Genomic DNA, 14,236 nt, shown 5'->3' on the forward strand with positions numbered 1-14,236 from the left:
CTCTGTTTTACACGAAGTTGTGTAGAGAAAGCAAAAAGCTCACACAATGTCACTGCTAAGTCCTGATATCCAGTGGATATAAGAAAGTTTTATATAACAGTTCGAAGGAATAGTCCAGCTTTGTATATTTTTTCAAGTTGTTTCCTTTGTCCGAATTACAGGTTATCCCAGGTATTTGTTACACTCTCTCCTCTTGACTTAAAAATGGTGCCATTTTGTCCTCCTTCCTTGTCCCTACTCTCACAAGTTTCTGTGTCAATATCATGCTAGGTCCAGGCATGTGGTATGAAGTCACCCACCATCTGCTCTAGACCTATGCTGTAACCTGAAAACAAAAACACTGCATACTCTTGGGGTCTGGGATGCAGGTAGTGTGATATTGCTTCTCTCTCTAATAAGAACACATTTTATCCACAGCATTCACAAAGGTACACTTTTTGTATTTGACCAAATTCCCATTCTCTGTAACTAATATTATTACAAAGAAAATGACAGTGAAACTTCTTGTGACACTCCACCAACCACACACACGGGTCCCACTCAGAAGCATCCCAGTTCTTTCAAAGAGCAAGCTAACAAAACCTGTGGCAACTGTAACAGTGCTATCTGGAAAACTGGACGCAAACCCAGCTTCATCTGGCTAGCAGGCGTCCAGATTAATTCGTCTGCTGTAATGTTCTCCAAAACCCAAAAAAGGAAAGTGGCCAAGGTGCTTACTCTGGGTTTCAATCAGGGAGCCTATCTGGGCAACAATGAGGAAGGCACACTTGAAACACAGCCATTCATACAAGAGACATCTTCTGGGTTTCCCAGTAGAAACAGTTACACTGCCTAATAACTATCAACAAGTACCCCACATGTGTTTCTACATGTTAGCTGAATATAAACACTTCTTTAAGGTAGGCAATCTTGATGCATTATTTTCCACAGCAGGGAAAATGCTATGTAACATAGGTATTTCACCTATGACTGAGAAAAAAGTTGGTATCCCTCACCAAAATGTCACTGCTTTAAGTGCACATGGTCCACTGGAAGAAATAAAGGTTTCTGTTGTCTCCTCTTTTCTGGGATGGCCTATATTTGGCCAAATGTATGGTGACTAATTCTCTGCTACTGCTAAGTCACTTCAGTTGTGTCTGATCCTGTGCGACCCCATAGACGGCAGCCCACCAGGCTCCCCCATCCCTGGGATTCTCCAGGCAAGAACACTGGAGTGGGTTGCCATTTTCTTCTCCAGCGCATGAAAGTGAAAAGCGAAAGTGAAGTCGCTCAGTCGTGTCTGACTCTTAGTGACCTCATGGACTGCAGCCCACCAGGCTCCTCCATCCATGGGATTTTCCAGGCAAGAGTATTGGAGTGGGGTGCCATTGCCTTCTCCAGACTAATTCTCTAAGAGTGTGTATAACAATGTTACACTGAAGACTAGCTATAGGTGGCCATGTACAACAGCTATAAAATTCCAAAGTGAGGTGTTTTAGGGTACCTTACAGATATTATTCAGGATATGATTTTTTAAAAAGCCATATGATTCTAAAACCATTTAGGATTAGATAAAAGTAAAAACCTTGTGAGCACAGAGTTGGAGACAGGCTTAGAAAGAATTTTAAAACATATGTTGTCCCCCTGAGATCAAGAACAAGACAAGGGCATCTACTCTTGCCACTTCTATTCAATACCCTCTTAGAGGTTCTAGACAGGGCATGTAGGCAGGAAAACGAAATAGAAGGCAGGGTCTTCATTTAGAAGGCAGTGGTAAAGAATCTGCCTTCCCAGTGAAGGAGACACAGGTTTTATCCCTGATCAGGGAAGATCCCACATGCTGCAGAGCAACGAGGCCTGTGTGATACAACTCTGTTCTGGAGTCTGAGAGCTGCAACTACTGAAGCCTGAGCAGCCCAGAGCCCATGATGCACTACAAGAGAAGCCGCTACAATGAGAACCTGCACAACACAACCAGAGAGCAGCCCCCACTAACCACGACAGAAAAGCTCGTGTAGCAACGAAGACCCAGCACAGCTAAAAATAGATAAATGAAATCATTTAAAAAAGGAATAAAAGGTGTCTAGGTTATAAGAGAAGAAATCAGACTATATTCACAGATGGCATAACCCTCTACATAGAAATTGTAAGGAATCAATAAAAAATAAATGAATTCAGCAAAGTTTTGGGGTACAAGATCAATACACATAAAACAGTCGTGTATCTACAGATTTCCAACAAACAGTCCAAAAATTAAACTAATTTCATTTACAATAGCATAAACAGACTACATTTAGGAATAAATTTAGGAAAAGAAATATAAGATTTATACTCAAACAGTAAAAAATTTGTTGAAAGAAATGAGAGAAGATTTAAATGAATGAAAAAAATGGATGTTTATGGATTGGAAGACTTCAATACTGGTAAAATGGGAAAAACTCCTGAAACTGATCCACATATTTAATGCAATTTCTATCAGAATTCCAGCAATTTCTCTGTGGAAATTGACAAAGTGATTCCAAAATTGATACAGAATCGCAAGGGACCCAGAATAGCCAAAACAGTCTTTTAAAAGAAAAGTAAAGTTGGAGGATTCACACTTCAAAATTCTCCACAAAGCAAAAGTAATCAAGACAAGAGTTGTACTAGCATAAGGATAGATACATAGACCAGTGGAATAGAATTCAGAGTCTAGAAATAAACCACTGTGTCCATGATCAACTGATTTTTTAACAAGGATGCCAAGACCATCCAGTGGGGAAAGAATAGTCTTTTAACAAATTGTCCTGGGACAACTGGATAGCTAAATTTACTCTAAAGAATGAATTTGGATCCCTACTTCACACCATTTACAAAAATTAAAATAGATCAAAATAGATCACAGATCTAAATGTAAGAGCTAAAACAATAAAATTCTTAGAAGGGAACATAGGGATAAATCTTCACAACCTCAGAGTTGGCAATGGCTTCTTAGATATATAATATCAAAAGCATAAGCAGCAAAAGAAAAAATAGATAAAGTGGATTTCATATATATTAAAAACTTCTGTGCAGCCAAGGGACACAGTCAAAAAGCAAAAAAAACAGCCTCGGAATGGGAGAAATGATTTGCAAATCACAGATCTGATAAAGATCTAGTATCTAGAATATATAAACTCAACAACAAAAGACAATTCAATAGAAAAATGAGCAAGACTTTAAATATTTTTTCAAAGAAGATATAAAAATGACTGATAATGCAATGAAAAGATGCTCACCATTATTAATCACTGTTTAGTTTTCAGTGAAGTCCGACTCTTTTGCAACCCCGTGAGCTGTAGCCCACCAGACCCTTCTGTCCATGGGATTTCCCAGGCAAGAATACTGGAGTGGGTTGCCACTTCCTTCTCCAGGGGATCTTCCCAAGCCGGGGATAAAACCTGGGTCTCCTGGATTGGCAGGCAGATTCTTTACCAGTGATCCACCTGGGAAACCCCATTAATCATTAGGAAAATGCAAACGAAAACCACTTCAAACCCAGTAAGATGAATATAATAAAACAAAAACAAAATAGGAAATAACAAGGATGCAGAAAATTGGAATCTTCAGACATTGCTGATAGAAATGTTAAATAGTATCTCCACTATGGAAAACAGTAAGGTGGCAAAGACAAGTATGACAACACACCATGAATGAAATTCTGAGAGCTCTGTGTAATATACATCCTGATTCATTTAGTTGCTAATGCCAAAATCTAGGTCCCATCCTAAGATTCTCTCTCCTGCACAGTCCATAATCTCCCTGCCATGTCTGCCTAGCTCTGCCTCCAGAGTCTGCATCTAACTGCTTCTCACCATTTCTTCTGCTTCCATCCTAGTCCACACCACCAGCATCTTTGGAATGAACTTCTGAAACAGCCTCAATCTGGTCTCCCTGCCTCCACTCTTGTTTCCCTAGAGACCTTTTCCTAGAAGGCAGCCAGAGGATCTCTATAAAGCATTAATCAGGCAAGTCATTCCCCTCCTCAAAAGCATTTAATTGATTCAATTATAAACAATTAAATTCAAACCAAGTCCTTCACATGATCTGCAAGCACTACAGGATCTGGCTTTTAACTAATTCCAAATCTCATTTCCTGTCACTCACTAGATTCCAACCCCACCACACTCTGTTCTCCCTGCTAGGCAGACTCAGTTCATTCCCACCTCTGGGATGCTTCCTTGCTTATTTTTGATGCTTGAAGCACTCTTTCCCCTGATTGTTGTGAGGCTCTTCTCATTACTGAACACAAATGTCATCTCTTGGACCTCTAACTAAAGCAACTTTCCTGGACACTGCCATGCTACCCTCTTTCATGTTCTATATGGTCTATTAATTAGGACCTGGAATTGTCTTAACTTTCAGAATACAGATATCATTCATCTTCTCTCCCCATTCCACCCCCAAAACACACACCTCACCACACACAACACAATGTAATGCTCTTTTAGAATTAGAAGTCCTGATGATGTAGCTGACTTCTCAGTACTTATAAAAATGCTGTAAAAATTTGTTATCTGGTTGAATATTAGAAAGCAGGGACTTTTAATCTCAGATCTGTGAACTTTATAGAAAAAGTTACATCTTTATATACCCAACCTCTGGTTTAAATTCAACATTTCTATCTATTATGAATGTAAGTAACAAACCATAGTAATAGCAGTATTGATGACTGATATATGAAATCACAGATATTTTCTTATGACATTACAAATCAATTTCTCAATATCTCAAACATCTCAAAATATCTCAATATCTCAAAATACATTGTTTTGTTCAACACTATTTTGAAATTACAGTAGCTCTATTAGGCTGGTAGTTAGTTCTCACTATTTAATGAATTAATAAAGGAGCATATATATGATCATAAACACGCTTTTAAATATCTTTGATGACTTTCAGTATAATCATTCTCCTTTGGAGTTCTCTGCATTATATTCTGAATTGAAGCCCATCACAAAAAAGTTAAGCAGCCTTGCTCTAAAGGACTTCACAGGCAGAATGTATGTCTCTTTATACAACTATTATACCTGGAACCCACTGAAATACATTCAAAAAGGCAAAATCAAAAAATTATAAAGACTGGAGAACTACATCATGCCCCAAACAACAAGGACTATTTGCTAAATTCAAAACAATGAGGACCAAATGAAAAAGTGACATGGGAAATCAACTCACAGATGTCTACCAGACTGAAAAGGTAGGTGCATTCCTCTGGAAGTAAGAGAGGGTAACGCCACAGGGCCAGGGGCTGCTCTATCCTTCCACCAGGAGGAAGTGCATCTAGGAACCAGACAGACCCTTGCAATTGTGGCGTCCCATGCCCTTTAGCAGTGGCTTCTGGGTTCGAGGAGAAACATGTGGCTGTGACTCAGCTCTTTCTTCTTTTCCCTCAGATTCTTAAATGAAGATGGGAAGTGGAGACTGACCAACTTTGCAACAGTGTATCAGTTTGACCGCTGCGAGAAATACCGCCGATTCCGGAAACACAACGCCTGAGCACTGCCTAACGGCTGACACCCCTTAAGACGTAGGTGAGGGAAGAAACAACCAGTAGCACGTCAAAACAGAAGACAAGGCTGAGGAAAACGTCTCCGGAACTATCACATCACTGGGGCTTGCGTTCCCTGAGCTGTCTAGGGGCTTGGCTAGGGTCTGAAAAGCAGATTTCAACTCCTGGCTCTCCGGCAGCAGCCTGATGGGAAGATGGAAAGAGCAACCAGGTAAACAGGAATATTGAGGAAATTCTATCCACAACATGTCTGAGGAACTGGGAGAATCGGTCCTTGCCAGGGAAAAGTAACTAGAAAAGTCGAGTGTGTTAGATACTTTGGAAGGGAAAAGAAGGCAGAGAAAGAATATGGCAAGGTAAGGGAAAATGACCACATTTTCAAAGAAGATTTAATTAGAGTACAAACACAACCCAAACTTACAATATTTCATAAACCTTCCAAATTAGTAGAGGCAGGCAAGGGAGCAGGAAGTAAAGGAGGACAGAGAGAATATAACATAACAGAAAATGAAGTCTGTTTCTAATTGGAATGAATGCAGTTGGAACTCAGCTAACAAAGGAGACAACTTTCAGAATGGGTGAAATAATTGAACCCAACTATATATCTTTTGTACGGAACACATACAAATGAAATGACTCAGGAATTTAAAGACTATGAAAAAGTATTCCTGGGAATCTAAAACAAGCACAAATGCACAAAGTTTGAGGTTGCAATATCAATATCAGAAAGTCAGTTAAGAGTAAAAATCATAAAATGGAAAAGGGTGATAGCTTTACAAAATTGAAATTAAATTTCCAATTAAGATAAACTTGTCAAAATCTTTTGGAAATTGTAATATAATGTCAGAATATTCACTAATGACTGCTCGGACATAAACAGAAATGAGTAGAAATAACTCATGGAAATAACATAATGGAAAACTCATAACTTTTAGTATTTAATATGTCAAATATATGCAAACAAGGGAGATTTATAGGGTCTGAGTAGTGTGATTGTTTTCATAGCTGTGCCCACTCTGTACCTTGGAAACAGAAGAGGAACTTTTGCTAATGCCTATGAAATATATCCTAGTGCTGTTATGTGATTATTCATAACAATGGCCTCAGTAATTTCTATATTAAAATATTTGTATGAGATCCCATATTTTTCAACTACTATTTATATTCCATTCACCTACAAAATGTATTAACAGAGACGCCACTGATAGACATGTTTAATTCCAGATCCAAATTTTTGCCATTTCTAAACAGCAATCTTGAGCACAAATGCATCTTGGTGAATTTTTGTGAGTGCACCATTTATGGAAATTTCTTGGCAAATTTCTCAGCAAACTGAGTCAAGTTAATATTGGATTAATAATGATCAAATTTTCCTCCAACCATCATTTGGATCATTTCGATAATTTTGCTAACTAAATTTCAATAAATTTGCTAATTAGTTATTGCTGTTCAACATGAAAAAAATATTTCTGTATTAATAAGTTAGGAAACTTACTGCATGCACTTATATTTTCTGTAGCTTTCCAGCCAACTCAGTTACATTTTCTAGGTAAACAATTGTATCATTAACTCATAATGGTAATTTTACCCTTTTCCAATGTGGATTCCTTTTCTTTCTCTCAACTTCTCTCTTAAGTGAAAACCCTGTAGATCAACTAGGATGTGGGAGTAGAAAGACCTCATCTCCTCTTACAAGCACATCAAAATCAATACTTGGAGAGTAATCATCTATGAAAAAGACTGCAACCTATCAGAAAAAGATCTACAACTAAAGGCAGAAAGACAAACCAAAATGAGATAAGTAGGAGGGGCAGACTCACTATATAATCAAGTCCCATCACCTCAATACCCACAAACTGGAGAATAATTGTAGTCAGAAGTTCCCCTAAGCAGTGAGTGTTTCTGAGCCCCACATTGGGCTCCCCAGCCCAGGGGACCTGCACCAGGAAGACGAGCCTCTCTTCATCTGTGATGTATACATGTGCATGCTGGCCAGAGCCCCTTTACCAGTCTGTCATGATAGTTTCTTCTGGGAGAGGAAGAGGGGACCTTGGGGAAGACCTGGGATGACTTTGAGTGAGTAAAGCAATTAGGCTGTGCCTTGCAGATGCTCACATCTCCAAGGAGAGCTCTACCACAAGTGCCTGTGGTATCAGGGGCACACCTGTATCCCGTGTACCATGCTCTCTGGGTTCCCTGTGGACAGGGCCTCAGCCACCACTTCAGCCTGAGTCTCAGATAGTATATATATATATATGTCCAGGTAATTCAAGTGGTTTAATTCTGCATGTGCATTCTCTCTGCAACATTGTGAAACCTCACTATTGGATTATACCATCAGCTGATATACATTACATCTAATTCTAAAACAACAAACAAAATTTCCCTGCTATACCATGCCATTTCTCTGCTTTCCTTTAGAGGGCTGTCTATTTTGCTGTCTCCACTTCCTTAGCCACAGCATTCAGATGAGAAAAAGAAATAAAAGGTATTCAAATTGGAAGGGAAGAGGTAAAACTGTCATGATTTGCAGATGGCATGATACTCTCTATAGAGAACCCTGAAGTCTCTGCCCAGTTAACACTCTTTTAATCATGACCTCGGACATGAAAAGCAGACTATCACCAGGATCCCAGCAGTTTTGCATGTAGTTTATTCTCATCACAACCTCTTCCCCTAAAAGTAATGACTGTCCTGACACTGGTATAACATCTTCTGTGCATGTCTTTATAGATGTATCACCCACACATGTTTTATAGATTTATCACCCACACATGTTAGTAGACTTTAGTTTTGCCAGTTTTTAAAAAAATTGTATGTCTTTTAAGTCTCTGAATCTAGAGACTCCCCCTCCATCACTCTTCTTTTTCTTTATAATTCATTTAAGATCATTATAAAGCTGTTTGGATTTGCTGATGATAGCCTTAGGATTTAGTTCAAAATATTCTCTGTCCTCTGTATTTTTTACAAAACAGTAGCTGTATCCAGAGGTTTGACCACATTCACTTTCATCTTTTTAGCAAGACCTTGGTGGTGGTGTGTTCTTGCACCAGGAGGTACAAAACATCTCTCTCTCTTTGTGGTAACAGCCTGATGCTCAGCCCTAGATCTCTTAATTCACTGGGGCTTGTAAAATGGGGATATTCTACATCTATCAATTCTCATTGATGTATTAGCTAAACAAATTCTACAAAGTGACATTTCTCCTACTATTTACTTACCACTGATGGAGTTTAGAGAAAAAAAGGCACAATATCAGATTCTCCTTTGAACTTTAATGGACCCTTTGTCTCCATCATTTATTTGAAAAACCATTCTAGTCGCGATCATCTTTAAAGTACCTCTTGCCAAACCCATTAATAAATTCTCAGAATCTTACATAATTTGATCCCTTGATAGCATTTGCCATGGGTACTCATTCCCACCTTTTTCAGTTTTCTTCTGAGACACCACATTCTCCAACCATCCTTCCTACTTCATCAAAGGCCCTTCTCAGTTCCCCTTTCAAGAGTCCACCTCTCTTCCTTACTTTTAAATGGTAGAGAGGCCCATACTCCCAAATTTCTATCTCTAACCGCAATCTCTCTCAAGAATTCTAGGGCAGTACGGCCGCTGGGCTGTATGCCATTTCATCAGGGTGTCAAATAGTTTCAGACTTTACCTGGCCCCCTCTACTCCCCTGAACCTGCACCCCTTATTTTTTACAATCTGTCAGCAACACCAGAGTTTGCTCAGAGGCCATTTAGCTTCTTTCTATCTTGCATCCACAGTTTCAAAATCTGCCCTTAATTGAATCACTTCTTACCTTCAGAGATAGGTGTTTTGTCTTTCTTTAGCCCAGTCTTGAACTTCTGCTTTAGCAAATATAAGGTAGAAGATTAGGCCTATCATGTTATTGCCTATCATCAGGAGGAAGATTTTAACCCAGGGAGATTCTGCATCCTGAGGAATTAAAGTGCAAAAAATTATAAACTACTGTTGTGTTTTGTAACATTTAAAATGTAGTGTTAATATAGGCTTGATGCAGGTCACTTAAACATGCAAAACATTCTAAATTTCACTCTACAGAGATAATCACCATTTGACTTATGGTTTGTGTCTATGTACATATAACTTTTCATATGTAAAAAGGACTTTGCATGAATATAGTGCTAAAGCCAAGAATGCATATGGTTTTATATTCAGAAATATCCTGTAAACATTTTTGTATATTAGGAAATATTTGACTGTATCAAACTTTACTGACTAGTAATCCGGAACTTATATTTATAAAATTTATAAGAGCATCCCTTATTTCTTTAAAGTTGTTTTCACTTTTTGTTGCTATAAGTTTGAATAAGTTGGTGATTAATTACAAACACAGCAATGCTTTTGAATAAGATTTATCAAATACCCTTATTTATAAAAATGGTTGATACATTTTCTCTTTCAGCCTATTAATATGATCAGTTTCATTAATACATTTTATTAATAAATAGAGCCACTTTACTTTCTTAGAAAAGGGCCTACTTAATCATGATGTTGTACATATTTTAATATATTGGTGAAGTCTATGCACAGGTAATTTATTTTTGGCATCCATATTCAAAGATTACATTAAACTTCAGTTATGTTTCAGATTTGTTTTTCCACTTTGCCCTTTACTTTTTGAATAGCTGAGGTTAAATTTTATGCAGTTAAATGCAAAATGCATTGTGATTGCGTTTTGGTCTCTGGTGTCATGCTTTTGAAGGATGGATGTCCTGTCTGAAGTTTAAATAATTATTAACTCCTATTTTACTTTGGTAGCTTTATTATACCCTTTCTTCATTTACATTTGTTATTGTCCATAATTAACTTGGGGGTAAATATGAGAACAGAATGTAATTATTTTTTTTCCAGTGGGCTCACCACTGTGTTTTTAAAGAAATCAATCCATTCCTTCTGGTTTGAGATGAAACTTTATTATAAAGAATGTGTTTTTTTTTTTTTTTTTTCAGAACTTGATCAAATCATCACCAGTTTCATTTAAAATATAATTAAGAGTAGAAGTTGAAAAAAATGTTTCTTGCCAAACTAGACATTAAATATATTTAATTATAATGATTTCTATAATTAAAACATGCTAAATTTGACAGCTAATATATAAACAGTGAAGAAAAAAAGAATCAAGATGTGTTTAGAAATTTAATGATAATAAAAGTTTTGATAATTTTAAGTTAATAGAATTTATTGTCATTTGGAATTGAAGTCCAACCTAGAAATTTAATGTGTGCCTCCCTACTAATATTTTCACCGATGTTGCTCAATAAGTGTGCAGTCTTCTTCATATGGACTTTGTACAGTTTTCAAAATACTCATAGGCATTTTGCAATATTAATTGACACTGTGCTTATTGATTGATACTGTGCTTCAGAGCTTTCCACATTATGCTATCTAACTTTGATTTCACACTCCCACCCCCTGCCAGGAAGATAATCACAATCTCTGTCCATAGTGTTGTATTTTTCCTCTGCACTTACATCAATAATTTAGTTTTCTTGACAGGTGTGTTTGCTAGCATTTTCAGAATGCTAAACAATAGGATGGCTAGCAATACGCTTTTATTTTTCCTGATTTAAAAGTATATGAGAATAAAACTACTAATAGCTGTTATGCATTGCACGCAAACATCTAATACTCCCATGAATGATCTGATGTGGTAATTACCTTAACTCCATGAAGTTTCTGTGTCATCTTAGGCATTTACAGCTAGAGACACTGAGATTAAGAAGTGTTTACAGGTCACATATCTTGTAAGTAGCTAAGACTTGAACAAGATAGTTTTTTTGCTGGAGAAATTGATACTCCTAAGAAACTTGTGGCTTAGCTGGTAAAGAATCTGCCTGCAGTGTGGGAGACCTGGGTTCGATCCCTGAGTTAGGAAGATCCCCTGGAGAAGGGAAAGGCTACCCACTCCAGCATTGTGGTCTGGAGAATTCCATGGACTGTGTAGTCCATGGGGTCGCAAAGAGTCAGACATGACTGAGTGACTTTCACTTCACTGTTAAGTAGCTGATTCTCAATGTTTCTAGTATTTTTATGTAAATGTTTTTTTCTGTGATATCATCATCTTTGGTTAATGTTTACTTCATCTTTTTATGCTATTCTTACAAGTTTCAGTGTTTCTATGTCTATTTTAGGTATGTGTGTTATATATTTATTTTTTATTTATATAATATATATGTATTTTATATAAATAATTTCTCTATGAGGTATGCAACTGTGGATTTCTGTTTATCCTACTTGTCATTATTGGGTTTCTTAAAGGTGTGAATTGCTGTCTTTTTGTAAAACTAGAAAACAATCACTTTTTCTTCAAATTTAACTTCTGTCCTATTCTCTTTTCTGGAACTCCAGTTAAATGTATGTTGGGCCTTCTCCCTGAGTCCACATATTCTATACCTTCTATATATTTTTAATGTGATTCACTCTGGATAGATCCTCCAGAAGGGTCAAGATAAAGTAAGTTATACTACAGATATTAATACCCCCCCCCCCCCACAACCCTTCACAAATCCTAGTGCCTTTTAATGGGAGAGATTTGGTTTTTATTTAAACCAAAGGTTCATAGTCAGCTTCCCCAGTGACTCAGTGATGAAGAATCCATCTGCCAATGCAGGAAATGCTGGTTTGATCCCTGGGTCAGGGAGATCCCCTGGAGAAGGACGGCAACCCACTCCAGTATTCCTGCCTGGGAATTCCCATGGACAGAGGAGCCTGGAGTCACAAAGAGTTGGACACAACTAAACAACTCAACAACAACAACAAGGTTCATAGCAAGTTGGCTAGACATCATGCTCCATGTCTCTTCATTCCTGGCTCCTGGCTAATGGATTTGCAGTTGCTGTTCTGACTGTTGCCAGTTGCTGTGTCAAAGCAAGAAAGTAGTCTGTTGATTCTTAATGCTTGTCTTCAGAATGAACACATATCACTTTCTCTCGTGTCACTGGTCAAAATAAGTTATATAAAATACATCTAACTTCAAGGAAATGGGAAATCCCCAAGAGGAGAAAAAGAAAAATTACTGTATCTGCAATAATTACTTCCCAGCCTGCCCTCTGCTCCACAAATGGATTCACTTACCTTCCTCTATGCCAAACACACTAATCAAGAGGGACCACTCCACAGGCCCTCCAGCCCTACCTTCACTTGCTTCAGAGCCTCATCGAAGAATATTCAAATATTCATCAGGACGCTCTCAAACTGTCTGCCTAGCAGTGTGTTATTGGCATTGGTGTTATGTGTGTGTTCATTCGCTCAGTTGTGTTTGACTCTTTTGCGATCAACTGTAGCCTGCCAGGCTCCTGTGTCCATGGGATTTTCCAGGCAAGAGTACTGGAGTGGGTTGCCATTTCCTACTCCAGGGTATCTTCCTGACCCAGGGATTACACCCACGACTCTCACATCTCCTGCAATGGCAGGTGGATTCTTTACCACTGAGCCACCTGGGGGTTGTGTCAGCATAACTAAGGATCTGTGGTTTCTGTTTGTCTCCCAATCCTCCTTTTCTGAAAGGAAATATTTATTGCAGTTATTGAATTGCTATGCTACCATTATATACAGCATGATAGAGCATGTAGCCCCTGGTATAGAGGGTTCTCCCCCAATGAAGGGGTGGACACATTCTGCACTTTGAACTTGATGCCATATCTAGATGGGACTTTGGGTGTCTCTTGATTTCCTTATAGAAGGAATAAAATTGCTGTGCATGTAAGTTTTTATACATTTTCAGGCCTTTAAATTGTCTTAAGAGAATTGGTCCAAATTCCTTACTTTTCCCATGAATGGAAGCAGAAACCTCACAAATTCTCTTATTAGATGTATTTAATCTGAATTTTTAATTTTTATATTTTTAATTGCCAGAAGTTAGATTTAGCTCTTCGTTAAACCTTATGTTTCTTATAAGTTCAGTCCTTTTAGTTCTTTAAATGTATACATATATGTCCAATATCTGACCTGATACTGTGGTTTTTATTCTTCTCTCACATGACATTTCATTTCCTCAAGCATTTTGTAATTTTTGATTGATTGTGAAATCATATTCACCAAAGCTTTATGCATAAGAAATTCTGGAGGATGAATTTTAGGGTTAGTTTCTTCAGAAAAAAAAAATTATTACTTTTTCTAGACATCTGTGGACTACTTGAAATTAATTTCTTGGCTTATGGCATTAGGACCCAACAGAGTTTGAATTAGGGTCTGAAATCCTTGTGAATGGTTTATTGTTTCAAACATTCCAAGGAGTCTTTATTCAGATTTCCCTCTCCCTTTGTAGCTGAGGTTGAGACACACAAGTGTCTTTGCTGGGCAGAGACAACTTCAGACAGTTCTGGAGTCATGTTTCTTGCCACCTTTTGGGAAAGTTGGGTCAGAAGGTCCAAATGAGTTCACTGGAAGGCTGAACTGGCTGAGTGGGCTACATGCTCAGGAGGAGAAAACACATCCTGGTCTCTAAGAGTTCTTTTTTATTGAGGCCACCTCTCTGACCATGGAGTCTCCATGGTTATAGTGATGTTTTCAGCCTTTCTGATACCATAAATCCTAACACATGATGGTGGGGGGCTGCCAAAGTTGTGGGATAAGGAGCATTTGGAGGATTTTTCTGTACACTGCTATTTCTCAGCTTGTAGATACATGGTAGTAGTGGTACCGGTTTGTAGTCCCTAGTGATTACAGTTTTGTCAGCATTTCCATTTTGGCTCTTCT

The 14,236-nt window shown here is 37.9% G+C and overlaps 1 protein-coding gene across 7 annotated transcripts in view; it reads right to left on the reverse strand.

The window, feature by feature from the left end:
- The window catches only part of SLC17A1 (solute carrier family 17 member 1), a 217,157-nt gene that overhangs the window by 173,016 nt on the left and 29,905 nt on the right, over positions 1-14,236 (reverse strand). For 6 of the 7 annotated variants that reach the window (XM_070456250.1, XM_020886627.2, XM_070456253.1 and 3 more), the window contains one exon: positions 9,315-9,451. In XM_070456250.1, coding sequence (XP_070312351.1) covers positions 9,317-9,451 — 135 coding nt within the window. In that variant the 3' untranslated portion in view covers positions 9,315-9,316. Of the gene's footprint in view, positions 1-56; positions 5,693-9,314; positions 9,452-14,236 lie in introns of those variants that run through there. The other variant, XM_070456251.1, reaches the window with a different exon arrangement.

Source organism: Odocoileus virginianus, chromosome 27 (assembly GCF_023699985.2).
Source record: "Odocoileus virginianus isolate 20LAN1187 ecotype Illinois chromosome 27, Ovbor_1.2, whole genome shotgun sequence".
NCBI lineage: Eukaryota > Metazoa > Chordata > Mammalia > Artiodactyla > Cervidae > Odocoileus > Odocoileus virginianus.